The 26,466-nt window shown below is 47.3% G+C and overlaps 1 protein-coding gene across 2 annotated transcripts in view; it reads right to left on the bottom strand.

The window, feature by feature from the left end:
* Positions 1-26,466, bottom strand: part of IGSF3 (immunoglobulin superfamily member 3) — a 94,700-nt gene that overhangs the window by 59,203 nt on the left and 9,031 nt on the right. For both annotated transcript variants that reach the window (XM_032096479.1, XM_032096484.1), the window contains exon 2: positions 7,795-8,172. In XM_032096479.1, the coding sequence (XP_031952370.1) occupies positions 7,795-8,172 (378 nt within the window). The remainder of the gene's footprint in view (positions 1-7,794; positions 8,173-26,466) is intronic.

Here is a 26,466-nt window from a genome sequence, read left to right as displayed (position 1 = left end):
GCCCGAGGCTACATTAATTTACATTTTTAGAAATGCCTTTTAGAATACATTCTTTCTTACAATGCATCGGTACAAGTGTACAGATAAGTCCAAAAAAGGACACATATTCTTATCGTAATTGTTCTCCACACGCTAGCTAAATTTAAAAAAGTACCTCTGCCTCAAAGGGGACAATACAGGAAAAACATATGGAATACAGCGATGTGTTCCAAATGTGTCTAATGCCAGGTTTCTGAGAAATGGGTAGGTGGATGGCATAAAAAAAAGAATCAGTTCTCCAGCTGAGAGCCCTTCCCACAAAGCATGTCATGCCACCAAGTTGCTCATGGTTTTGAGGGACAGGACAGAAAGGCGAGGGAGGGGGAAAAAAACCCAAAGAAAGAAACAAAAGAGTGGATACAATGGATTATCCATTTTTTAGGCATAGTCTGCCCACAGTTTGTTCCACTTCTCCTGCACAGACAGAGGTACAGAAGTGATGTCATGTAATACTACAATAAGAAAGTGAAAATCAGGCAAGCAATTCCAACAGGAAAGAATAGGAGATGGCATACTGCAACAAAACAGGAGTAACTGGAAGTGTTCATCAGGAAAATACAGTACCAGGGGATGAGATAAAGACACACACAAAACGAGTGAGCCCTGCCCCGCTATGCGAGGACACGCACAGAGACTTCTGTTGAAAGCCATCAGTTCTAACCTGACTGCTATCTACTGAAGAGTGGTTTAGGAAGCACAAGGAATAACCAGCCCATGCAATTCACTGCCAGATTGTTCATGACTAAAGCACAGGGTTGCCTGTGCCGCGCTCCCACGCCCCTGCCCACGGCACTGCGGATCACCGGCCCCCCAGTCTGGCAGTGCCTATCAGCCTCACAGCTTCTGAGAGGGGAAAATTGGGTGAGCTTAGGCAGCTACACTTCTAAGATAGCAGAAATGACTAAGCAGGACAGGAGATGAATCCTATTCTGCATTATTACCAGGCAGAGCTGAAATATAAGCCTTTGTTTTTAACTCCCGCTATCTGAGGAGCTCAAAGCACATCACAATTATTTAGCTTAGACTTTGTGAAAGGCTTGTGTGCTATTATCCCTAATTTTACCAGCTGGAAAATGGTGAGGGAGATGGAGCTCGCCATATCCAGGGACATGCAGCAAGTTGGCAGCACAATAGGGCCCGATGCCTGCAGCATCACAAACCGGGCGCAATTCCCCAGGCTGTGGCCATAGGAACTGCCAGAGGTAAATATGTTTACCTCTCCTCACTCCTCCCCCATTAACAAACACTTCCTTTCCATCCACCGCAGGAACAGAAAGGAGAAGCAGAGGAGCATAGGTCAATTTTTTTGTGAAGGTTACTACAGAGAGAATTAAGCACGTAAAGGAGGACAGTAAGAACAAAATACCCTGTGTCTCGTTGCAAAGGACCACCTATAAGAAGGCATTTGATTTTTTGTTTTTTAAAAATCCCTTTTTAATGTCAACTAAAGGGTAATTTGAAAGTGAAGGACATTTTACTCCTCTGGGGAGCTAATTACTGCAACAAGCACAGCCCAAACAGGCAGAGATGAATGTAACTCACACAGCACAACACCAATCCTGCAGCTCACTTTGGTTAACTCACACAGCTTGGCCAGATAAGGCATACACATATTTCATGGAGGTAGCCAAGCCGCTGAGACACTCAGAGAGATCAGGACATCTGTGCTTAGGATTTCCAAGTTCCACCTTCATACACCAGAGCAATAGAGACAAACTCCTCCAACCTCACTAGAGAAATAAGAACAGTAAGAAATACAAAAAATATGCCAGAAAAAAATAGAATTTGGGGATGTAAAATGGGTCCTTGCTGTTCTCACCTGGTTGAGATCATCAGTGTTATGCCATTATTTAGCTCTGAGCCTCCAAACTTCTTTATTTAGCACCAACCCTCCAAAATGCTGCCTAACAGCAGTTCCTTTCTGCAATGCAGCCAAGTAGCTCATCACAGGATCATAGGACAATTCAGGGTGGAAGGGACCTTGGGGGTCTATAGCGCAGCTATAGGGTCAAGCAGGGTCAGCTATAAGGTCAGACAAGGCCGTTCAGAGCTTGATCCTGTCAGGTCTTGAAACCCTCCAGAGATGAAGCCTTTGCAACCTTTCAGGACAGGCTGAACTGCTTATTTCGATTTTTGCCCTGTTGTTGCTCATCTGCAAAAAGCCTGGTCTCCCCAGGACACAAGCTGCCCACTCAAGTGCAGTGACAAACACTTTTCCCTGTCTCTCAGGTGAAGACAAAGAAGAAAAAGCACATAAAGAAGAGCCCCCAAAGACTTCTATCAGAACTGGTAGGTCCTTGTCTCTGAGATTGCCATCTCTCTCTTTGACACCTGCCTCAAGCAAAGCCACCTTCAGCCCTGTTGACAGCTGGAATAAACCAGCAGCCACTGAGGTCCACGTGCCCCACACGGAGAGAAGTGACTGCTCTCATCCAGGTTCCCAGGAGCAGACTGTGCTCTCCCAAATCCAAACTGTGACGTGACTTTGTGCACAGACAGATCACGTATGGCAGCACTTGACAAAGAAGAAGGGAAGCTGCTGGCAACAAGCAGCAGCAGCTGGTATGGGATAATAAAAGTTCTTTTTTTTTCTTGCCTGCTACACAATTTCAATCTCAGCAGAGAGATACCGGAGGTTTTTGGTGGCAAGTGCAGCAAGAGAGACCTGCTTTCTTCTCCTGAATGCTTGTCTGAGACACATGCAGCCCCCTTCCTTCCAGTGCTAAGTGTCTGGCCTGCATAAATCTTTCTTCCACCTCCGGTGCCACCAAAGCCTCTCAGACACACCCTACAGATGTCCTCCCTGTCCCAGCTACGGGCTTGCAGGTGGCCACATAATTAAATGTCACAGCTGCAGGGCACAGAGGATCCTGAAGACAAACTCCTAAAGGCATGGTCTAAGTGCCCATGGACTGAGTACAGGTCTGCAGAGAGCTGCAAGTGCCTCGGGCAGCTCAGCATTAGGAGATGAGACCCCACCACGCAGAGCCACAGCCAGCCCTGATGTCAGGCAGAGAGGCAGATGGCTCTTCACCCCAACAACGCCCTTGCCCACCACCACTCCTAAGCATGGCACAACGTAGAAACTTCACCACAATGGGGCTACCAGCCAAAAAACCACACAGAACCCCTGGGAGCCATCCCAGGTAATGCAGGACACAGGAGAACAGGGCAGAGGCCAAGGCACCAACGCACCTGGGCAGGATGAGACCAGGGAGAAACGGCAGAGAGAAGTGTGGCCATGCTGACAGAGCAGCCACTGACTAGCACCTAGCTAGCACAAAGCTTCTCTGCCCTCTGTGACCTAAGCCTGGCTGGAAGAAAGTCCTGGTGACCACCCCTGCAGGCACTACCAGCTCCACAGCAGCTCCTGCCCACTGCAAAGGCAGCTGTGTTTGAGTGCTCCTTGTTTCTCAAGTCTGCACTGACATTGCTTCTTCCCAGCCTGTGGTACCATGGAGACTGTGGTCTTCTCCCATCCAAACCCCTTTCATTTTTTTGCTTTAACTTGTTTAGGATTGATGCTGTACAGCTGCTTCCCCCAAAATAAAGACTAAAAGAGCTGCCACCCCCTCAAGAGCTTTGAAACCTTTCCTCCCGCTCTATCACTACCTGTTTAAGAAAAACCTCAAAGCTTGATTTCTTCCCTCAAATCACTTACTCTGAAGAAGATCTCAACGTTTTTGGGAGCACAGATGAAAAAACACTGAGATAAAAGTCTGAAGCTTCTGAAGAGGTTAGACCTGGGCCTCTTCACTGTTATCTAAGTAAGGGTACAGGCACACAAACAACTCATTGCAGAGATATAGTGGAGTACAAATTTGCAGTGACTCACGCTCCTTGAAGGAACTGCCACGTGATCAGTTCTACCCTGCAGCAAAACACAAGTTTGCCCATCAAAAGAAGAACAAACCAGCACCTCAGTTTGCACTCCTGCAGCTTCACCACCTAAACTGCTGTGCAGAAACCTCCTCTTCTGCCCGTATTTTAAGAGTTACTAAGAAAAGGGTAATTCCAGTGACAATCTGGAAAATACTGCTGTCCTGCCAGTGGTGATGCTGTGCTTCTGGGATGCTGCTTTCCTTCACCTGCAAAGCCTTTGCTGTCCTTAACTTCTTAGAAAAGTGAAGGAACAGCCCACACTACTTCTCACAGCCAGCAACAGGCAGGACCCCAATACAATTGTGTGCATAGTCCCCAGACCCACAATTTAATCAGTCCAATTTAAGTTTTGTAACTCCCCTCTTCAGTACGCTCAAGTGTCTTCCCAATTCAACCACAAAGCCAAAATTCCTATCAGTTGCTTAGAAGCCTGATAGGGGAAAAGCAGCCAAGTCTTCAGCCACTAGCTAGTTATGAGTGTAACACGTAGGATCTCTCTTTAGTCACCATAGAGAACGATGCACTTGATTTAAACAAAGATGGACTGCTCTCCAGATTTGTCCTTTTCTGTCTTCTGATGGCAGGTATTGCCTGAACATCTACCTTGGGCAGTGAGCCTGGTGTTAAATGGGTGGGAGATGAGATCTTCTAAAATCTTTTCCCCTCACCCTAAGTAAGAGAGCATGAACTAGCCTCAGCAATTTTTGTCCGCCCCAGGGAACTGAAATCTGAAGGCAAACAACAGAGTTGCAGACTTTGTACATGGGCTGATCTCTTCTCATAAATCAATCACAAGGTTGTGGTTCCACAACATCCTGAAAAGCAGCACCCCACTTTTTTTTTTTTTTTTTTTTTTACCCCACCTCCCTCAGCACCTGAAACTCAGTCTGACACGTCCTAAATTCTTCTCCTAACACACCTGGCAGCCCAGGTATAACTCCATCTTCTCAAAGGTGCAGCTCAGAGGGGGATAATAAGAGGAGCAGCACGATACAGAAAGGCTTGTTTTTGAAGCAACTGAAGGAAACTGAAGAGTGGTGAAGAAGATTAGGCCTTGATACACATGTTCGCATGGCAGAAGGCCTTTGAACCACATGACTGGCCTCATTCCTAGCTTCAGTGAGATTAGCACTTGTGGTGCATGCCTAAATTCAGATAAGAGTCCCACAGAGTGCCTGGGGAGTACTTCTTACTCCAGGCCATCAGAGACATCAGGTCTTCAAAGTGCTACTAGACCATGGCCAAAGTCTCAGTGAAGGAAAAGGCATCTGGAGCAGTGACACTAAAAATGGGAGAGGGACAACCAACCACACCTGCTGTTCATGAGGTAGATAGAAGTGTACTTTCAAGCCAAACTGGCATGTCTCTGAAGCTGACAAGATTATTTTTCAGCAGCCTTGGAGCCCTGGAGATACAGCCTTCAACAATGCTCAGATGGCAGGAGCAGAACACATCCCAGCTGCTCTGCTGTAAACTGAGCTGTCCCGGGGCAGACAGCAGCCCCATGTGCTGCTGCACCAGTGTCCATCCAGCTCCCCCGTCACAGGACTGTATCATGCAGGTGGAAAAGAGGAGAAACTCCTCCTCCAGCTCTTTCCTCAAACCATGGGACACAACAATTCCAAGGTCCCAGAGCAGCAAGCCTAAAATCAACACTGCTTCAAACCCATCCACTTCACACGTAAGTGGAGAGGATAGAGATGCTAACAAACCTGTCTCCCTTCAGGCTTTGCTGCTGCCAAAAAAGAGCCACTCAATCTAATGAGTCAATTAAAAATTCATAACTGGATGAACAAAAAAAGAGAAAAGTTTGGTTCTTTTTCTGAGAAAATGAGAACAGTAACTCTCCTCTGCACCTCTTCTTGCACATACTCTCTGCAGAAAGAAAACCAGCCTGAAAATCCCCAGCCTGTAGTTGAGAGCTAAAACAACAGGAAAATAAAGGACACGTGATCTGCCCAGCTCTGCAGAGAGGAGCCCATTTCCCCAGCAGGACTTCGGGGTCCAACAAGGCTGAAGTCAGCACCAGTTCCCACGAATGGGAGGCAGAAGGAAGGCTCTCTGTAAGGGCCTCTTGTCTACAGCTCACTGTAGGAAGCACTCTGAAAAACTCAGTTTCTGTCAGAGTTTGGCTAACCCACAGAAAGCACTTTACACAGATGCACACGTTCAAAATGCAAGTGACCCTAAGTCATTTCTGAAGTGAATTTTCAGTAATGAATTAAGCTAAACCAAATCAGGGCCCAAAATCCTGAGCGCGAGCATCCACGAAGGGGCATAATGTGATTTAACTAATCCACTAGAAGTTAGTTCAGATCAATTTTCTTGAGTATCTCCGACACATGTAAGCCCCAAAGCCAATGTCCTCAAAGCACTGCTCACGGGTGCCTAGGGACTCCCAAATCTTACTGTGGTTTGTAGCTGTGGAAAGGGTAGGACAGAGCAAAACAGACCAACCCAGCTCTGACTCCCCAGACCCTTGGAGAGCAGTTGAGGAGCTTCGCACTGCCCAGCCACTGGATGTGCTGACTGTGCCCAGCTGCAGCTCCCTGGCAGAGCAACCCAACTTCCAACCCCACCCTGCTCCCAGGCACGTTTTTTCAGCAGGTGTCGGTTTCAATGGGTTTCACTCCCCGAGGTGACTGTAACAGCAGCAGCGCTGACTCAGTCTTGTTTGAACTGCAGTGGGAACTGCAAATCTGGGCACCTAAAACAAATCACAGAACTACAAATAAAAAATAGAATACTCAAGGCATCTGCCTCCCGACTGCTCATGGACACCAGATGGGAAAACAGGCACCTAAATAAGCACCTGCACCCATGCTGCGGAGCTTCACCTGGGAGAGTGGCTGGGCTGGCACCCCTGAAGGAAAGAAGCCAAGGCAACAAAAGCTGGAGGCAAGAAGCTCAACCCAAAGGAAGGCTATTGTGATTTAAATCACATCCTGGCTCCTTTCTCACTGGAACTTCTTGTGTCAACACAGCCTGAACCAGCAACTCCACCACGCCTGGGTAATGTCAAAGTGGTTTCCAAGCTGCAGGCTCACAGACACCACCTAAGGAAAGCAAGCCTGCTCGCTGTCTGTGGGCTTAAATTTGCTAGAGGCATGTCTGTGTTGGGAAGGAGCTCTTTTAGGGGTCTTTCAGCCAAAGAGTTGGATGGAAGCCATTTGACTGCTGTTAGCTGAGTTAGACACTTGGAATACAATCCTGTTTTGAGATACAGAAAGCAAGCTGAAGCTTGAGAAGGTCAAATCTTCTAGTCAGAGAAGTGCCATGGAAATACTCCAGATTTTAAAGAACCTATTTTTGATTTTTCTAAAGCAAAGCAAAAAAAAAATCCCAAACCAGCTTCTCCACACTCATCTACAGCCAGCTCAATGTGATCGGTGTGCTGGTTTCGGGATGCATTCAGCACTGCTCTAAGAGTCTGAAGATGACCATCTCTCCTGTTCACTTTTATGTGTTGCTCATTATTACTCCTCTCTTCCCTGCTCAGCTATTTCACCACCGTTGGCACACAGCTCTCTCGTCTGTGACTTACGCCATCTGATACAGACTCCCTGCTCCTTTCCCTCCGCGTAAATCAGTTCCACATCCATCTTGCTTTCAGCTATGGCTTCAAACATTCCTCTGCCTGGCCGTGCTGCCTGATGCCTCGTTTTCAGAGGGGCCTTATTACTGAAGAAAGCTTGCTGCTTCCTGTGCCTCTATACTGTGATTTCCTGCAACTCCTACCACTGTGCCACCTGCTCTCCGCTCCAGTTCTCCCTCACAGGATTTTCATCTAACAGCCTATACAGACCACAGTGCACACAGGGGTTCAAGGGTTTGTCACCCCACTGGCCCAGCGCCGAGAGCAGGACAGCTTACCCACGAGGTTCATCTTGGCGCTGTAGCTGCCGAAGTACCTCTCGTCGGTGTTGGGCGTGTGGCACTCGTACTCGCCGGCGTCGCGCTCCTGCAGCTCGGTGATGTGCAGCAGGACGGCGTCCCCCTGCAGCCGCTCCACGAAGATGCCCCGGCTGCGCACGCGCTGCGTGTAGATGGCGTAGGGGAAGGAGGGGTCCACGGTGCTGACGATCTGCACCTCCCGCTCGGGGGCCGAGGGCAGGTAGATGGACCACTGGAAGTTCTGCTCCGCCGGGCCCTGGTAGCCGCTCACCTTGCACCACAGGGTGACGTGGGACCCCTCTGTGCGGTACAGGGGTCCCTCCTGCACCGTCACTTGCCGCTGGGCCAATGCCATGCCTGTGGGGAGAGGAGCCCAGGGTTACTGACCAGCAGGCAATCCCCACACGTACACCCAGATACACCCATCCTACCACCCCTTTTCTATGGCCATGCTGGACCAGGCAAGTCCTCACACCCCATTTTACAGCTGGCACATCGGGCTCTGGCCCAGCACCCTCCCGAGTCACACTGGAGAATTCTTGCTGACTCAATGGATGTGTTTTAAAAACACCCCATGAAAGAAGCAGCAGTGAGGTAACATAAACCCCTTGTTTGGAAGCAGTAAGAACCCAGGCGTGAAAGGGCAATGCACCACACAGTAACAAATCAGAAACTCAAGGTGACAGGTCTTTGTTTTCAGTACTCTTACTTTCCAACTCTTACCACCCCATGGAGAGAGGCCCCTGTGCAAGCCAGGGGGCTGCACTCCCTCCCTTCGGTTGCTGGGCCACCCAACTCCAATGCCCCAGGCACTCGTCCTCCATCAGCAAACCCACCAGAGGCCTCAGCTGGTACAAAAATCCCATTCTTTTTCCCCAAACCCAGCACATCTTCTCTGTTCTCTCTTACACTTGTAAAGGCACACAGAGAAATATCAGGTTTCCAGCACTGCCTTCCCAAGCCTGTCTGAAAGGTGTGCATTTAGTACATAACAAAACCAATTAAAGTTAATGGAGGGAGTGGGCACTTTACACTAGAGCTCAGTGCCCCAGCTGCTGAAGTCAGGGCCCAGCACCGTGCGCCGTACACACGCAAACGTGCGCAGCACAAAACAAAGACAGCCGCGCAGCACGGTGACTGCGATCCGCTGTATTTTTACACAGATTATGGATGGCTGGCCCTTGGGCTCATGGCACATTACCAACACAGCCCTCCAGGGGCCAGATAAATTACAGCAATCTATCTTGTTTGTTGCTACATCAAAGGCTCGAGGTCTGGAGACCACGGTGGGTGTTCATCGGTTATTGAGTTACCCGCAGCACGCACACATGGCAAGGCCAATCCTGGCTTCTGTGACTGCTTGCTTGCCATCATAAAACAGCAATAAGCCGATTTAAAGCAGGTCCTGCATAATCACGTTTGCAAATTTCATCCTCTCTGTGTGTGTGTATGTTGGGGGCTTCCCCCTCTCCTCTAATTTTCAATAACAATGCTCAAGTCCAGAGAAGAATTTAACCTTTCAAAAACTGGCATCTTGCAGGGGAAGAGGTAGCCTTGAATCTGGGGTTTATTGATTCAATAAACCTCTGGACATCGATGTCCAGATATGAAGTTTTTCTCCACAGCCAGCCTGGACTGGAGCCAGGAGAGATGGTTCTTAGCAGCTTAAAACAAATTGTGAAAAATAGGTTCAGCACATCCATCAGGGCATGCAGCTGAACAGATGGAGTGCAATTCAAACTATTAACTTGGGCTCAGCTTGCTGCTGCTCCAAATTATGTTTCTTTTTACTCTTTATGAAATAATGTGATTTAAGGGGAGGACAGGGAAAGCTAGCACATTTGAAACAAGCAGGGAGAGGAACAACAGAGGCAAACACTCCCCCACTGTTTGCTGTACCAATCTCTTCATCCTGGGGAAAGATACTGCTAGAGACAACTAACACATCTAAGGTGCAGACAGCCTCTTCTCTCACCCCACAAATGCCAAAGGACAAAGCAAATACTACAGCCTTTGAAGGAAACTGTTTTCAAAGCAGCAGGAAGGACAAGATCTTTATTACATACCTAAAGACAGCTCATAATCCAATTTTTGTATGCACATGTAGTCTTGCTACAGCATACAGATATCCCACATGCAATGACAATTAAAATTGCACCACAAGGCAAATATGCACTGGAAGGAATTAAAAGTTGCACACATGACACTCATTCAAGCATTTCTCAGCTAAGTGCACAACTTTGTTTATCAGGCTTTTAATCCTGATAAAAATCCATGGTGCTGGATTTTTTACATAGGAGTTTTCCAACTATCCGGTTGAAAAAGCATTTTATCAGAGATGTGTATCGGACTTTCCAAAGCTCACTGGAAGTTCACAACACTGGGGACCCACAGCACAGATTTTTGGTAGATGTCAAATCTCACCACCCTCATGGCCAGCACTAATGTGGGCTTCCTTCTTCCCTTGTCAATAGCTTTTAGGACCTTGATTGTAACTCTACCTGGAGTCCTCCATCAGGTTCTGAAGAGACCCACTTTCTACATTCCTCCTCTTCTATTCCCTCTTGCACTGGACTGCTGCACCTTCCTAATGCAGCCAAAAGTGAGAGAGAGTTAAGAGCCAAAGAGCTCCTGGTTTCCCTTTCTGGCTCCAGGAGCCTAAGAAGCTGAGGGACAGAAGGAAGACAGTGCAGAGAAAGTCCTGCCCAGCTCCATAGAAGACAAAACAGTCAGGCTTTTGTTACCACTTGCAGCAGGTTTCTGTCCCAGAGGTGAGACACAAAGGCTCAGAAGCTGGATGAACAGGCTAGATCTCCAGAGGGGCAAGGAGCAGCACATCCACAGTGCTGTTCCCTGTGCCTGGCCGTGAACTCCTGCTCCAACACAGCTGGGCACAAATGCTTTTCAACACCTTTAAAAAAACCCAAACAGCAGAAGCAGAAATACTTCTCTGAAACTATTTTAATCAAGAAAGGAAACAAGAAAAACAATCAGCCTGAGGCAGACATCCACCAGTACATGTTGTCCTCAAACAGTTACCCTTTGCATGATGTTTGGCATTTTGCAAGCTCTGGGAATTGCTACATCCACAACACACAGGAACTGCATTTCTTAGCGAGCAAGAGCTCTGATTAACAAAAATAATGTGTCTGAGATCCCATTTAAACTCTTCTCATTCCCTCCTAAAGTGAGAGAAGAGCTCACTGCAGGAAGAACTGTGTGCTCCACACCTTCCTTAGGATGCCCAGGAGACAGTGATGGTGGCATTTGGCTGGTACTGCACTGACACAGCTGGCTTTTAATTGCAAATCCAATATAATTTACTGACAACGCAAGGGCTGATAGGGAGGAGGTAGCAAGCCAAGTGCTACTTTAAAATTAATAAGAAATTATAGGTTTGTGCATCTGTTTTTTTCCAAAAGACAGCAAATCCCATGCAATAAGGAGGAAGCCATTCCCTGATCCTTATCCCCTACAGATCTGGGCTGTTGTTGACAGCCTTTTGAGCTAGGAGCAAGCCAAACAACAGCCAGGCAGCTCTCAGCTCACCCATCTCCCAGGCCCCGGAGGTGCACAGGGGGATAAGAGCAGTGGCAAGAGGGGACATGCAGCCAGGTGGTTGGACTCAAGCAGCAAGGGACAGTGCAGGACCCAGGGACCTCAGATGCCCAGTACCTGCACCTCCCCTATGCCAACCCACCCAGCAGGCTCCAGGGCCACTGCAAATGTCATGGGAAACAGCTCCAAAAAGCCAGCAAAAGGAAAGAGAAAAATGCAATGTCAGAGTCACATACTCACTCAAGTCTCCCTTGTCACACCACAGCCAGGATTTCAATGCCTCTCCAAGAAAGAAAGGAGCAAGAAAGGAGCATCAAGCATCCCTGCCAGCCAGGCATCTCCCCCAGCAGTGCTGCAGCTCAGCTTCTGAGTACACTGTGTCTTTGCAAAACCTGTATCCTCACAGCAACCTCAGATAATTTGGGCAAGATCTGACCTTTCCACGGAGACACACACAGAGCTCAGAGCTCAGGTTTTTCACATGCAACTGGTCATTTCAGGTGCCTGAGCTGAAGTACTTTGAAGATGCACTATTTCAGAAAGTGCCAAACACTTACCCTCTGGGAAGAAGGTGGACCTTCAGGTCCCTTTCAGAAGAACAGGCGTGCAAAATCTTCCTGAGAACATTGACTCATGGCTTATTGCAAGGGACAGGTGGGTGTAATGGAAGAGGGGATGCCTGAGCACACAGAAACTCTGCCACAGCATTGACAGATTAAAAGAATAAATAAAAACGCATGACAGACTGACGAAGAGCCTTCTTGCACAAATATTCTCCCCATCTCAGACCATACGGGTCATGTCTGCACCACATCCAAAGGCACTACAGCCACTGTAGTTATCTTAGATATCAATAATCATTGCCAGTAGTTGTTTAATCCAAAGGAGAAACTTGAGCTCTTATGAGTATTATCGTGCGTTTCTAATCACTAGAGAGCAACTAAAAAGGTCTTCATATAAATATCTTCTTGGCATAGATATCTTCTATAAGCACAGGGCTAATAGTGCTAAACACCAAATGGATTACGTAGTTTGAGGGGATGTTTCTACCCCTGCGGCTTTACAGCAGCTTTCCTTCACTGAGAAGCTCTAAAGTACTATTTGTCAATAACTGACAGTACTAATCCTAAATTTCCTTTAAAAATTACTTTGTGCCTTTGACTACAGTTGCTAGACAGAACACACTTCCAAAGAGATCCCTCTCCCTTTCACAAATACACAGCAACACATCTGGGTTTTGTTGTTGTCGCTTTTGTTTGTTCAACTCACAGGTGCTCCTGAGAAAGTGTCAAGAGAAGAGCAACAATGAGGATAAACACTAGGGAATGGCTTCTCTGTCAAAAAATAATGGAGTCTGGGAAAAAAAAAAAGGTGACTTGAAGGGGATCTGGTAAAGGTTTTTTCACAAATACATAACCATAGCAAGGACAGTCAAGAATTTGACCCTTTATCATCTCTTCTAGTTTAAAAACCAAAGGCCATCAACCAAGACTGGCCAGATCCAGATTTATAACAAGCGAGGCAATTTTTGCAGCTGCACACAGCAGATCTGTGGATGCCCTTGCCAAAGGATATTGGGGGTATGGAAAAAGTTTACATGGGTCAAAATGCGAGTGGGACAAGCACTTGAAGGAGGGCTACTAAATAGGTAAATGACATCAGGTTCATAAGGCTCCCAAAACAAGCTGCAAGTGCATAGCTGCCTGCTTACAGCTTTTTGAGGCATGATGCTGAGCAAGGTGCAGGATTTACTCTGAAGTGGTACAGCTGTCCTTGTGCCCCTTCATGACCCATGTCATTACAGACTGTACTCTTCAACAACGTGGGTCACATCTGGTCTGCACACTATGCCTTGGTTATGCTACAACAGAAGCTAAAAACCTTAGCATTTCAGCTTCTTCTCGAAAAGCATGACTATTTCTGCTCTGAACAACTGAATGGGTTCCCTCAAAACATCCTCAGAACTGACATGGGAGCTTGTGCCCCTATGCAGAGAAAGGAAGGGGAGCATGCATAAATCCTACTTGGCTATGACAAATTAGCATCTGTGGCAGACCACAGGACCTGGCAGAAAGTCCCCAGTAACGAAGACAATTCAGACATAAGTGCTAAAGGGCAGTTATGCTAAAGTGTCTAATTCCAAGCTTGAGGGATGCTCCAGGCAAGCTCAACCCAAGAGCAGGTGCAAGTGCACCACAGGCTGTGGCTACTGCTGCCCTCCTGCAGGTCCTGGGGGGGGTAGGGGATATGCAGGAGCCCAGGCTGACCACCCGGCCAGCCCCTGCACTCCAATGCATGGGATGGTGCCATCTGAGGTGAGGCAAGTGCCAGCAGACTTCCCCCTGCTGTTCCCCATGTCCTGCTGCTCCCTGTGTCCTGCAGGCTGTGGCATCACCCCTCCTCAGCGCTCCCACTCCCCTGCCCCAAAGCAGGAGCACTGCACCCTGCACAGGCCTTTGCTTCCAGTGGATTACTCAGGGACAGTTATCATCCTCCGAGCTCATATTACATCTTAATTCAGATTAATTTTTCGGTCTCACTTATGCATGAGGCCTCCCAGGGGATGGCCCTTCCTCTCTCCCTTCTGTCACCCAAGGAGGATGCAGACAGGTCTTGCCAAACCCAGCCCATTACTTAGTCCCTGCTTTTTCTCTGGCCTCCACAGCAGGGCTGATACCCACAAAACAGTAATTCATTTCAAGAAGGCTCTTCCAAGCTCACCGTTGTCCTGCCACTGAGAACGCTCTCCCAGGAAGCCATCATTATTTTTTTCCCATAGGCTGAAGACTAATAAAATCTCTGAGGGAGACTCTGCCCCACCAGGCAATGCCAAAACAGAGACAATCTTTAAGCAACACATACCTGCTATTCTGTGAAGTCTCCTGTTAAAGGCACGCAACTGAAAATTAGGTTTGAGCTTAATTTTTGCATAAATGAGTCACAGCAGGAACAATCTTCCCTACACTGCAACCTGCTGCCAGATGGACAAAAACAATGCTATCAGAAGAAAACATGTGGTAAGCCCCCCCACCCCCCCAAGACTGTAAAGCCTCATTCTGGGAAAATACAGTGTTTTGTTTGGTGTATTTTTTGTCATGCCAAGAGAGCTTAGTGTACTGAAAGGCTGGCTGGAGCCACCTGCAGAACAACTCTGTCCCTATTCTCCACCCTTTTGCTTTAATGTTTAAATGGTACCACCAAAAGGATACCCGATCCCCTATCCTCTTCCTCATCCATTCCTGCCACCATCCTGCCACTCCCAGTACACGGACCATCCTTCCTAAACCAACTCATAAAGCTATTTATTCCTCATTCAAATTCCTCCCACTACTGGGCCAACTAAGGATGGCTAAGTGGCGAGGTCAGCCAGGAGCAATTTATACAATAATTGGTATGGAAATATCACAATCAGTGGGGGAATATCAAAGCATGGGCAAACTAGACAGGAGCCGCCAAAGCAGCTCTTTGTTCTTCCAACAACACTGCCTTCCCTCAGCTCTGCTCGCTGCTCTGTCTCACAGCCGCTCACTTCCACAGCAGATGTTTACTGTCTTTTAAGAAAAATGTTTTCAATAAATATGAAAGAGGTGACATTTCTTTTAATCACCATAGATTGTTGTGGCCTGTGACTAGCTTCCCAAGTTCTGACTGTAAAAGAGGTCTTGTACCTCTGCTATAATTATGCATCCAGCCAGACATCCAACCCCCTCGCCAAGATCAGAGCCATTTTACATCCTTTGGTTCTTCTCAGATCTGGCCCTTATACTGACAGAAGACTTCCTTATTTTCCCCACTATGGCATTGGTATTCTGCAGATGCACAGTGTGAATTGTGATTTCTTCCCCCCGTTTTTTAAGCAAACTACATCCTATATGGGTGTCACATTCCTCTAACTGCTCCTTCCCTGTTCTACAATTAGGCACGTTAAAATGTGCTAGTTTTAACATCACAGCATATTCTTGAGCCACAGATCATCTGTATTACTACAACCTTTAAACTTCTAAAAATGCTGAAAGGATGAAAGAATAATTCGTTATCTACACTGGACTCTGTGAAGACAAGAAACAATAGGCTTGGACTTGAAAGCAGAGACTCAGACTGGTCATGGGAGCTAGCTACATGCCCATTTCCCAGGAGCTAGGAAAGCAAGGCACCAGAAAGACTGCTTTGTGAGACTGAGGCATCTCACACTACAGCTTCCTCTAATAGACATTTACTTTCTTCGAGGATACCATAAGGCAGAGATGAACCTGTCCCAGGGGATGCATGATACAAGATCTCCCTGCTCTTACAGTTCTATCATTCTCAACTATCCCACCAGAAAGTATATTTAAAGTTACTTTGCTGCACCGAAGCCTGAAACTACTCTTTAATCTAGTACAGCTTTACTTTGAAAAGTCCAAGTACTCTGCGTCCAGAAGCTAGCCAGCCACGCCTGCGGTCAGAAAAAAGGAGCAATACCCATAATAACCAGAGGAAGGAGGATGGCTGGGCAGTCCTTCTGCACACAGATCCCTGAGCTCTGGAGCTCGTGGTGCTCAGCCTCCCTACTTCACAAGGGCTTTGAAGCACATTTAAAAGGTGAGTAACAACACATGCTGGTGCACAAGGGACAGACTGAGCTGGCTGCCCTGCTGGTTCAGATTCATAATGGTAAATGACTGTTGGGGGCTCAAATACCTTTGTGCGACACACCTACTGCTTATTGCAGTTTTACTGTTTTCCTGCAAAGATGCCGAGAAAAAAAGAATCCCTTATAACCTGCAATCCTTGTACTCACCGAAGTTTTGACCTAACCCCCCAGAATGGCACAAAGCTCCAACAGCACTACAGGCTCTTTTCTGTACTTAAAGTAGAGCTTGTCCTGTGAATCATTTAATCAACTATTTCTCTTCCTCCAAGGTCAGAACATGACCTTTGCAGCCCTTTTTCACCTCTCAGATCAGCATGTTCTTCACATACTCTATCCTTATCACTTTGGGAAGAACACGCGAGCAGAAGCTCCCTGGCAGATTATGCTTATATTGGGAGTATGCAGGCAGGAAGTGTTGGAGTGCCCACGCAGTACTTCTAACTTGCACTGCTCCTCGTCCCTTATCCTTAGGAGTTTCTTCTTCCTTACAGCCCTTACTGAATACATGCCCTAGTGACTTGTATCACTGCTGCTGGTTCCAGGTCTGGTTAAGCACTACAATACACAGCACCATTTACAGTGGTCTGCTGGAATGCCCAAGGCAATGCCTACTTTTATAATTTCCAATGAAAAGCAGTGATGGCTTCATTACTACCTCCCCAGCCTGAGTTTTGAAACTGTCACCACAGGTACTCCCTGTAAGATTTAGTGCAGACCTGCACAAAAAGTGAAGTCTCCTAAGATTCCTATGTGTGCTTTTTCTTGTGTTCTTTTAGCTCTTAAAATACATGTAAGGACACACCATTTATCCTGGTGTCTCCAGTACTGCTCCCAGACCTCTAAAAGATTCAGCACTGCCATTCTAGTACCAAAGCTATGAAGCACCAACACGCATTTTGGACTGCTGAACCCTTAGCTGGTATGTGTTCCCAGCCTATCACAAGGAGGGGGTGAAATGAAATTGTTTGGAGCTTCAAAGCTAGGTAGGAAATTTCTGACATAGTTCATTATGCCCTCCAGCCCCTGTATTTCCTTTTATTATCCTTCTTTAGTCTTCAAGTCCTATATGTTCAACATCCAGGGTCACTCTAAGAATTGTCAAACATTATTCCCCGTGCTATCACTCACTCTCAGACAATAAGAAACTTCATTTTGTTTCACAGTCAATAACGTTTTAATGTCACTTCTTTTTTCATTTTCCTGCACGCTCTGCAATCCCTTCCAATATTAAAGAACAGAATGTCCCTATTATTGCTGTAATTCACCTCATAACATCCCAGATGCTTAAAATACTCTCCCAGGAGAAAAGAGTGTAGAGTCCCAAATCTCACCTTCACATTATCCTTGCCAAGAGGAAACAGCATTTACTATCCAGCCTTTCATTAAAGGAATTCCCTCTCTTTCATGAGATCTCTTAAAATATTTCTGATGCATGGAGAGCCTGGTTTCTTACCCTCCCTGAAATTTATTTTTCCTCACGAAAACCAAGGCTTCTCGTTCTCTTTATTTAAAACACAGGGAGGAAGGACAGACATAAAGCACCTCCCTCCACCTCCAAAGAGTGTTTTGGCCCATCTTTCCACACTCCTTGAAGTTGTTTATTTGGTTTCTTGCCCTTCCCCTTGCTCCAAGTGACTCCAGATTTTCCCTTGCTTTGGTACAGATGACACTTAGGAGTCCAGCATCCTTATTTTCTCTACAACCTTGACCTGCATCTTTGTTCTTCCAGGCATGGCCAGAGCATCTCTTTTTCACCTCCAAACTGGAAGCCTCAGGCAGCCATTTATTAATTGCTTAACCCCGAATTGATTACCTTCCAGAGAGAGAAACCTAACAACAATCTGTTAAATATTGACAAGCTGGAAGAGCTGGTGACAAAGTGCCCTGCTGCACATTCCCTCCTACCTCCCAGAGAACACCATTTCTCCAGCACTCCAGCTGTATCCTTAGCCATGGGTCTGCACCTGCTCCTCACCTCCTTTGGAGCACACAGCTCTGCAGAAATGACACTAAAAAAAAAGCTCACAAGTGTAATATCTAGGAGAGAATGCAGCCGGGGCAATCTCTTCCTCTTCCTTCTGGCATGCTAAAGAAGCATTTGTGCCCCTCAGCCGTGACCATTAGCACGAGAGAACACTCAATTTGCAAGGCAAAGCTGCCATCTTGTACTCACTCCTTCAGCAGAAAGAGCTTTCAAGTAAGCAGCAAATTGACTCATCCCCAAAGTCAAGTGTACTGGCTAAAAGCATGCATTTCTCCAAGATAGTTTTCCCACTGTAGTGGTTTTGGTTCAAAATACTCATTACTTACTTATTTACCTTCTATGAGATAAGAATTGCCCAGTTACAAACTGAACCCACTACACCCATCCCACCATAAAGGATCACAGGAATATGAAGTACAGCCATATAACAGCAGACAGTTTCCATTTCCTCCCCACAAACTCATCTGGATTCTTCCCTGTTCACTAACCAGCAGCAACATGCTGCCTCTCAAAACTTCAGTGATTCAGTCAAGACAGCATCCCTGAAAGACAGACAGAGATGTAGGGAGATTCTTCAGCTACCTGCTGCCTTTTTATTGCTAATTAAGATGTTAGAACTCCTTGTCTGCATACACTGTAATTTATTAGTTTGACATGCTACACAGACTATCAGCAGTTGTCACCAAGGCTCTCATTTCAAATGGGAGGACAGGAGCTTTCTGGCATTTGGAAAGGAAAACAGAGCAAAACAAAACAAAAAAGGGGATGCAGAAGCATTTATGTTACTATTTCTTCCAGGCTGGGAGGGAGAAAGGTACAGTCATTCCCTCCTAAGCACAGTACTACTACCAGTGAGTAAAAAGGACAATCAGATGAGATTCTCCTCCCTGAGGAGGAACAAGCCCACGCACCAGAGGGAACTGACCAGCTGGAAAGCACAGGAAAACACTTTTTATACTAAACAAACAAACAAAACCAACCCACAACTGTGAGGGGTAACTGCACACAGGCTGCCCAAAGAGACTGCGGAGCCTCCATCCCTGGAGATATTCAAAACTGTCTGGACATGATCCTGAGCAACCTGCAGGAGGCTCGGACCAGATGATCTCCAAAGGTCCCTTCCAACCTCAACTGTTCCATGAAGGACTCTCCATAAGGACTGCATTCATTCACCACTGCTGTAGGCTCAGTTACCTTAGCTCAGCACCAAGCACCTGCTCAGAGCAGCCTCACTGCAACAGATTCTCTACAGAGAGAAGAGTGGCAAAAACACCCTCATCCCAGGAGATTCAATTTAAAAATGTGGTTTCACAATGCAGTTAAGCTGATCTAGTTACCAGCTGCCATGGCAAAAAAAGCAGTCTTGCTTCCCCACTCACTTTATTCCTAGCAACATACACACACTCCTCTCCCCATGCTTGACCTCCACATGAGCTGAAAAAAGAATGACCCAAGGAAAGAGTTACTGGTTTTCACCAATAGAGCATGAACACTTTTTTCTTTGGGGGACAGGAGCAAACAACCCTTCCATTTAGCAGCAGGGAAATTCCACCAGCTCAGCCACATTGTGAGAGACAGCACCTTCAGAATGCCAGCAAATGGGTCAAGAGAGGGCAGGGAAGGAGAGCAGGGAAGCGTGTGAGGAAGCGCCAAGGTCTCTCTCTGCTGGGAGACCCTGATGGCAGGTCTCTTAACAGGCCTTGTGCAAAGGCAGCAAGTGAAAAAGTGCTGCAGGTGCTTGCTGCAGGTTACTCCCCATCACACAGAGTAAAATAAAAGTTTTCCAAGCCACCACTTTTAGCAAACAACCCTAAAAGCAGGAGACTTAATGAAGCCTAGCCTCCCATGCCTTCAGGAGGGAGGCTGTCTCTGAGACTAATGACTTGACTGCAAGCTCCAGCTGGAGCTTCTCCTACAGCTGGCACAGTCATTTGGAGGCTCTGCTGAAGCCCTTGAAGAAAAGGGTCTCCTTCAGTCCCCTGTCACTGCCCTGACTCAGCTACCTACTCTTCACAAGGCTTGCAGGAACTCGTTTGTTTCCAAGCTCTCTACGCCTGTCAAATTTGCGTAAAATTGGCCAAAGGGCTTCCAGGTTATCCGGAAAGGGGTGGCAGAGGCAGTATGATCAGATAAGCCCTCTTTCTCTGAGAACCCAGCCTGAGGAAACACAATGAGAGGCACAGGCTGGGAATCAAAAACCACGGAGGGAAGAAGCACTAAAAAGACAAGGTAGAACAAGGCTAAGAATGGCTTTAAAAGGGAAGACACACATCTTGCATTTGGCACAGCAGAGGAGGAGGAACTAATTTGAGAGTTCAGGGGAATCGGCAGACAACAAAAAACCTGAATGAATTTCAGAGGCAGAGATGGATAGGAAATGCTGTAGCTTACACTCCAGAAAGACCCAGGTGCGTGCCTGTGCATGTAAGTAAGCACCAGAGACAAAGGTTAAAATTTTGAAGTGAACAGAAATACGAGATCTCTCAGCAGAGAGAGGCCACTCCAGTTTTTATGAGTGGACAAAACTACAAAGAGGCAGGGACTGCAGGAAGAGGTGGACAGGGTGACAGAATAGGCCCCTTGCAGCCACACAAACACAAGCCCTGAAGCTGGTATACAGGGTAAACTCATGAGATCATAAGAAAAGCTCTGTCAGCAAGGCAGGAAAAGACAGACAATAGAACTTAGAGGATCTCTCCAGAAAGAGACCAAAACTGGTTATTGCAAGGTCAATTACAAAGTCAAGAAAGGTAACATTTCATCACAACCCAGATGTAGAGCAGTGGGGGCTATTAAGAAAGCCCTTGTGAAGTAAATCACAGAGACAGACTAAACTGGCAGAGGGCTGGGAGGCAAAAGCTCCAGACAGTGCATCCCATGGGGCTTGCAAAGGACACAGCAGCTGCTGGAGGAGGAGGAGATAAAGCAGCTTTGCATTGAGGGAGAGAGGCTATGAGTAGGAAAACAAATGACAGAGACAAGGGAAAACAAGTTGGGACCCTTAAGACAAGGAAAAAAGGTTAGAAATTCTACCTTCGTGAAAAGCGTGGAGAAGGAAAGCAGGACAGGGCAAACCAACAGGTAAAGACAGACTCTCATTTGTGTGCCAGTTCTCTTCATAAAGTTGCTACAGTTTGAGAAGCAAATCTGAAGGTGGAAAAGGGGCTATCCAAGCTTGGGGGGAATATCACCATCAGCATTCAGTGGAGAAAAAGTTAAAAGTACTTACAAGGGACAAGGTAGAGGGAAGAGGCCAAGCTCTGAGTGGAGACGTCAGAATGGGCAGAGGACTCATGACGCCCCTACACCACTGCATGACAGCAGGAGCAGAAGCAGCAGATGGTGGAGATGGGAGAGAGGGCAGAAAAAGTGTCCCAGGGATGGGGGGAGATGCCACTGTATTGGTGGTGTAAACAGCTATGGGGCAGAAATACTGATAGAAGAGGAGTGGGGGGAAATCCAAGTCCAGGATGCAGAACCAGGAGTGGCAGGGGAGGAGAAAAACAGAAAGACCCTGAAGGGGTGGAGCAGTGCTGGCTGAAAATCAAGACATGCAAAAGCCTGGCTGGCAAAGCCAGGTACCTTGTTACAGCATGGGTGATCCAGGCACAGGGAGGAATGACTCTGGACTAACCAACAACATCTGCTGAACAAGAGGGGCCCCAGCCTTCAGCACCAAGACAGGAACAACACACGAGAGACACAACAGAGCAAAGGGACACAACCTTAATGACTGCAAGTCTCATTTGATGTATGGAGTCTGGGAAAAGCTGCAAGTTGGATTTTTTCAGGATTACAGAATCAGCTCAGCAACACCACATGTCGGGCACCAGCCCCAATGCCTTTCTACCTCCCAGAGCAATGCATCTCAGCATCCACAGGATGAGATGGGGCAGCATGGCCCAAGAGATGCTCCAAAGGCGATGCACCCTGACTTCAGCAAGAGCAGACTTGCCACTGTGCAGGGCTGCAGGTTTATCTGAGAGTCTGAAAGAAAGCAGAGTCCCAGCTTCTAGACACAGACAACATGTATGAGGGTGACTAAACAGCATTTGTCACTAAACAAAAAAACCTCTCCTAATCAACTGAGAAAAGGAAAGGTGGGGGATGAGGTAAATCTTTCCTCTGCTGATACACCACTCTGAGCATCCTCCTGCCTACACTCCCCAATGAGCAGATGTATGCAGAAGTTTTCATCTGCAGCTACTTACTTAGCAAAGCCTAGACCCCTCTGATCAGGGAGTTAAGGAAAGGCTTACGCAGCTACCAGAGAGGGAGGGTTTTATTTATCTGATTTCAACATGCCCAAGTCATCAGACTCTAGAGGAATTCAATTAATGAGAATAAAACTCTTGTTTGATGCAAGTCTGGAAGGGTGCAGTAGGTTGGTTTTTTTCTGTAAATAGCTGCACCCCCGAGATTTTACACTGATTATAAGCCTTAACAGCAACCAACTGATGCAAGCTGAACAGATACAGCAGCTGCACCAAAACACCACACACGCTCCAGATCTGTCGGAGACTGATAGAGCTGGAGGAGACCAGCACAAAGACAGGGAGAAGGGAGGGCTGCAGGGCCAGGAAGCTGGGACAGCAGTCCCAAAGGAGCTGCTGAGGCCATCCCCATCCTCATCTCATGGCAGCAGACTGCAGGTGGTGAGGGTTGACACAGGTTGCACCCACTAGCACAGCTTTTTGAGTACCTGCCTAGAGCAGCTGTGAAACGCCACCTCCCAAGACGAAGGCAAAATCAAATGTCCTGCACAAGCTCGTGAGGCAAGGCTTGGGTACCACAGGCACTTGGCTGCTCCTGGTCAATGTCCCAAAGCACAGAAGCCAGCCCTGGAGCCCAAGCCAAGCCATCCCTGGCTGGGAAGGTGCCTCCATGCCCACACAGCCGCCTGCTCCCCGCCAGGCCCTGGGGCGCCTGTCACTTGGTCAGGGCTTCCTGCCACCACAGCATCCCCTGGATCCTCCAGTGAGGAGGGAGGATGACCCGTGGGAGCAGCAGGGGTGAGGGGACCATGGCGATTCCCATCTTAGGCCAGGTCACGCTGGGTAAAGGTGCTGAGCTGTCACCACCTGTGACAGAGCTCCTGCCCTTCCTGGCAGTGTCTGTCCCCGCTGGCTCTGCCCGGGGCACGCCCTCTCACCCACAGCCACCCAGCAAAGCGGCACGGATGGGGCACAGCCCATCTCCCAAGGGGCTCCAGCAATCCCAAGGGCTGGCCCCAACATTTTAAATGTGGCAATGGTCAGGCCTGGGTCTGGGCTACGCTTCCGGCACTGTGAAAGAGCAGGAAACAAAGAATTCTGACGGCAATATAGGCTTTGGAGAATTTTACTGAGATAATCCTCTCCTAAGGTTGGCCAGCTGGCTTTAAAGGGAACAGACGGAGGAACATTAAAAATCACTGAACCAACGGGAACCAAACACGGGGCACAAAACTCTTCCCATACAAACGTTTCTTTTTAAATCCTGCCATGAAGAAAAGCACAGCTCCCAACACTGCTCCCAGGGGGTGCTAGTCCTAGGAGATTTACCCAATGTTTATTCAATGCACATTTCTCCAAAACCCACATAGTATATCCAGCCAGGAAACCGAACAAACATCCCTAATTTCCTTTGACACCTCCTAGCTACACTGCTCTGACAAAAGCAACCAGAGCCATCCAGTACCACTGCATGCCAAAAACAAAACAAAACAAAAAAAAGAAAAAAAAAAAAAAAAAAAGAAAAAAGAATCCCTGTTATCCCTGTTTCCTTACTAAACCCCTTCAACACAGCGAGCCAGCAAGAGGGAGGAATCACAGGCCAAACCAGCCAGATTCCATCAGCTGGTCAAGACAGCACCAATAATACCTCCTGGCTGTATACTTGGGAAAGACATGTAGGTGTTTCTATAGTCTACTTAAACAGAAACCTCAGGAACTCTCCCCTCTCTTCCCTAAGGGAGATTCAAGACATTTGAGGTTTAACAGCTGCAACAAACAGCGTCCTCTTACTAGAGAAAATATTCAGGAACAAGATAACAAGAGACACGGTTACTGAAACAGGATGAAAACATGGAAGAAGCCTCTGGGGTCTAAGTGCTGCCCTAATGACTGCAGACTGCTACTCAGAAAATCTGAATTCAAGTATACAGCTCTCATCACCACTTGCAGATCAAATAGGAATGGCAAGATGCAAACCTTGCTGCCTGCAGAAGAAGTAATCTAAGACACCATTTGTGAGCAACCCACTAGCAGTGCCACAGCCCCTGCAAACACAGAGAAATAAAAACCTGCAAATGCCCTTGATCTTGCATTCATTCCCCAGCACATTACTGTGCTGAACCCAAACATCACCACTTTAATGTCTGGAGCAGTTGAGGGCACAGTTATTATTACACATGAAACAGCAAGGGTATATATTCTCTATTGAAATTCAATTGCAGACATGGCAGATGGGTCAAAAAGATGGGTTAGAAGGAAAATAATGCCAACTATTCTCCTTTAAAATAGTTTTAAGACCAGTATCTTATTTATTTCACAGCCAAGAGTTAAAGCAATTCTACAAAGCCAACTCAAAATTAGCAGATATATTTTCCCTTTACACTAGAAAAGAATGCAGATGCTAAACCTATTATATAGACAGTGAAGTGTCATCAGAGCAAAGAAGGCAAAAATAGCTAAGTTATCTGTAAGATGACTAAGCAAATAGATTTTCAAAAATATGCTTTCAAAAACGACACCCTTTTCTTAGAGCTGCATACATCCGTTTAGCTTTGTTAATTTCTCAATTCTTTCTTTTGATAATTTATTTTTGGCCTCCCACTAGCATACTTCCCCAGAAGCCTCACTTCACCCTACCCACACTCAAGATTCGCATCCACATACGGAGGATGATTTAGAAAACGATGCTGATCACCCCAGTAACTATGGAGAATCTCTACTGCAGCACTTTCAGGATCATGTACATGCATTTCTTTTACATCTGTCCATCCATCCACTGGAAAACTGGACTGCTGCTGTCTCCCACCCTGATTTCTACCCCCTCTTCATCATCCCCACCTATATCTCAGGGGCCTTCATGGCTCCACTGGTACCTTCCAGGACTGATGAACCCTCCTTTCTCACATGACCCTTGCTCCCATCATTTCTGCAGGTAAGAAACAGCCCACCTCTTTCCCAGGCCACCACCAGTGCCAGGAGAAGGAGGTTGCATGATGCCACCTGAGGAACAGCAGTGGTTAGAGAAATGGGAGCAGCAGAGCTGGGTGCTGCTCCTGCAGCTGGGGTGGGAGCCACATTCCCCAGCACATCTCTTTACCACATGTGCTGCCAGCAGCCAGGTTTAGAGGCTGCTGGTATCAGCTATAGTCATGCTCCTCTGCACATCTTGCCCTTCCACCAACACCCAGATATCTCTGTAGGGAAAATTACTTTCCTCAGATTACATCTCTTTAGGGACTTAGTTGGCACCCACACAACTGCAGCCTCTGGTAATCTACATTTCTGAGGTAACAGCAGTAGTTGTTGGTGCTTGGCCAAGCCTCCCACTGAGTCATTTTTCTGCCACGCCAAAGCCCTGCATATGGCTCCCCTCTGACACTTCCTCTCGGAAGGATGGGTACCCTAAAGAGGCTGATTAAACATTGGAATGGGCTTCCCAGGGAGGTGGTGGAGTCACCACCTCTGAGAGTGTCTAAGAGCCACTGGACACAGCACTCAGTGCCATGGTCTGGTGGACGTGGTGGTGGTTGGTCATAGGTTGGACTTGATGACTTCAGAGGGTTTTTCCAGCCTAATCAATTCTGTGATTCTGAGGCAGCTCCTGCTGCCTGCCCTGTCTGCTGCCAGGAACCCTGCCCTCATCCTCCAGGAGCCAAGCACAAGGCCCTGGGATCCCCTTCCCAGCATGCAGGCTTCCAAGGCTCAAACCCATTACACTGAGATCATTAGGATGCTTTTAGTAACGTATCCCAGTGGATCTGCTAGAGCAGCTATTAGGCATTTGACACACAGCAAATCTTTCCTCACACTCACCCCTCTCCTCCCTACACTCTCCTCCAAAATGAGCCAGTCTAAAAAATCCAATGGGATCCAGGCAAGAGCCCGAAGAAGGGTGACAACAGCTTCTACACTACCCCATGCGGCTCAGGGCAGTCTCAGAGAGCTTTCCCCACTGCTCCAGGAGAAAACAAACCTCCTTCCCACCACACATTTGCAGACACATTCTTCCCTGCAAAGACTAAAAGAAAAAAAATTTGTCCAAACACCAGAGCCAGGCACAAATCAGAATAACCACTGAGTCAGTGCTAGCCTTCCTTCGCTTGGCAGCCACAGGGTAGCATCTGCAGAGGGACCCTGCAGGCACAGCTGGAAAATTCAAGAGTGGATGAGGTGTAAGAGCGGCAGAAAGTAGGAAATAAAAATAAAAACTAGCCCTCTCAGGCAAGACTCATACATATAAAAGAACCAAGACAAGGTCCCTC

This window comes from Corvus moneduloides, chromosome 2, assembly GCF_009650955.1.
Source record: "Corvus moneduloides isolate bCorMon1 chromosome 2, bCorMon1.pri, whole genome shotgun sequence".
Classification (NCBI taxonomy): Eukaryota; Metazoa; Chordata; class Aves; order Passeriformes; family Corvidae; genus Corvus; species Corvus moneduloides.
This window is presented reverse-complemented; position numbering and strand designations above follow the sequence as displayed.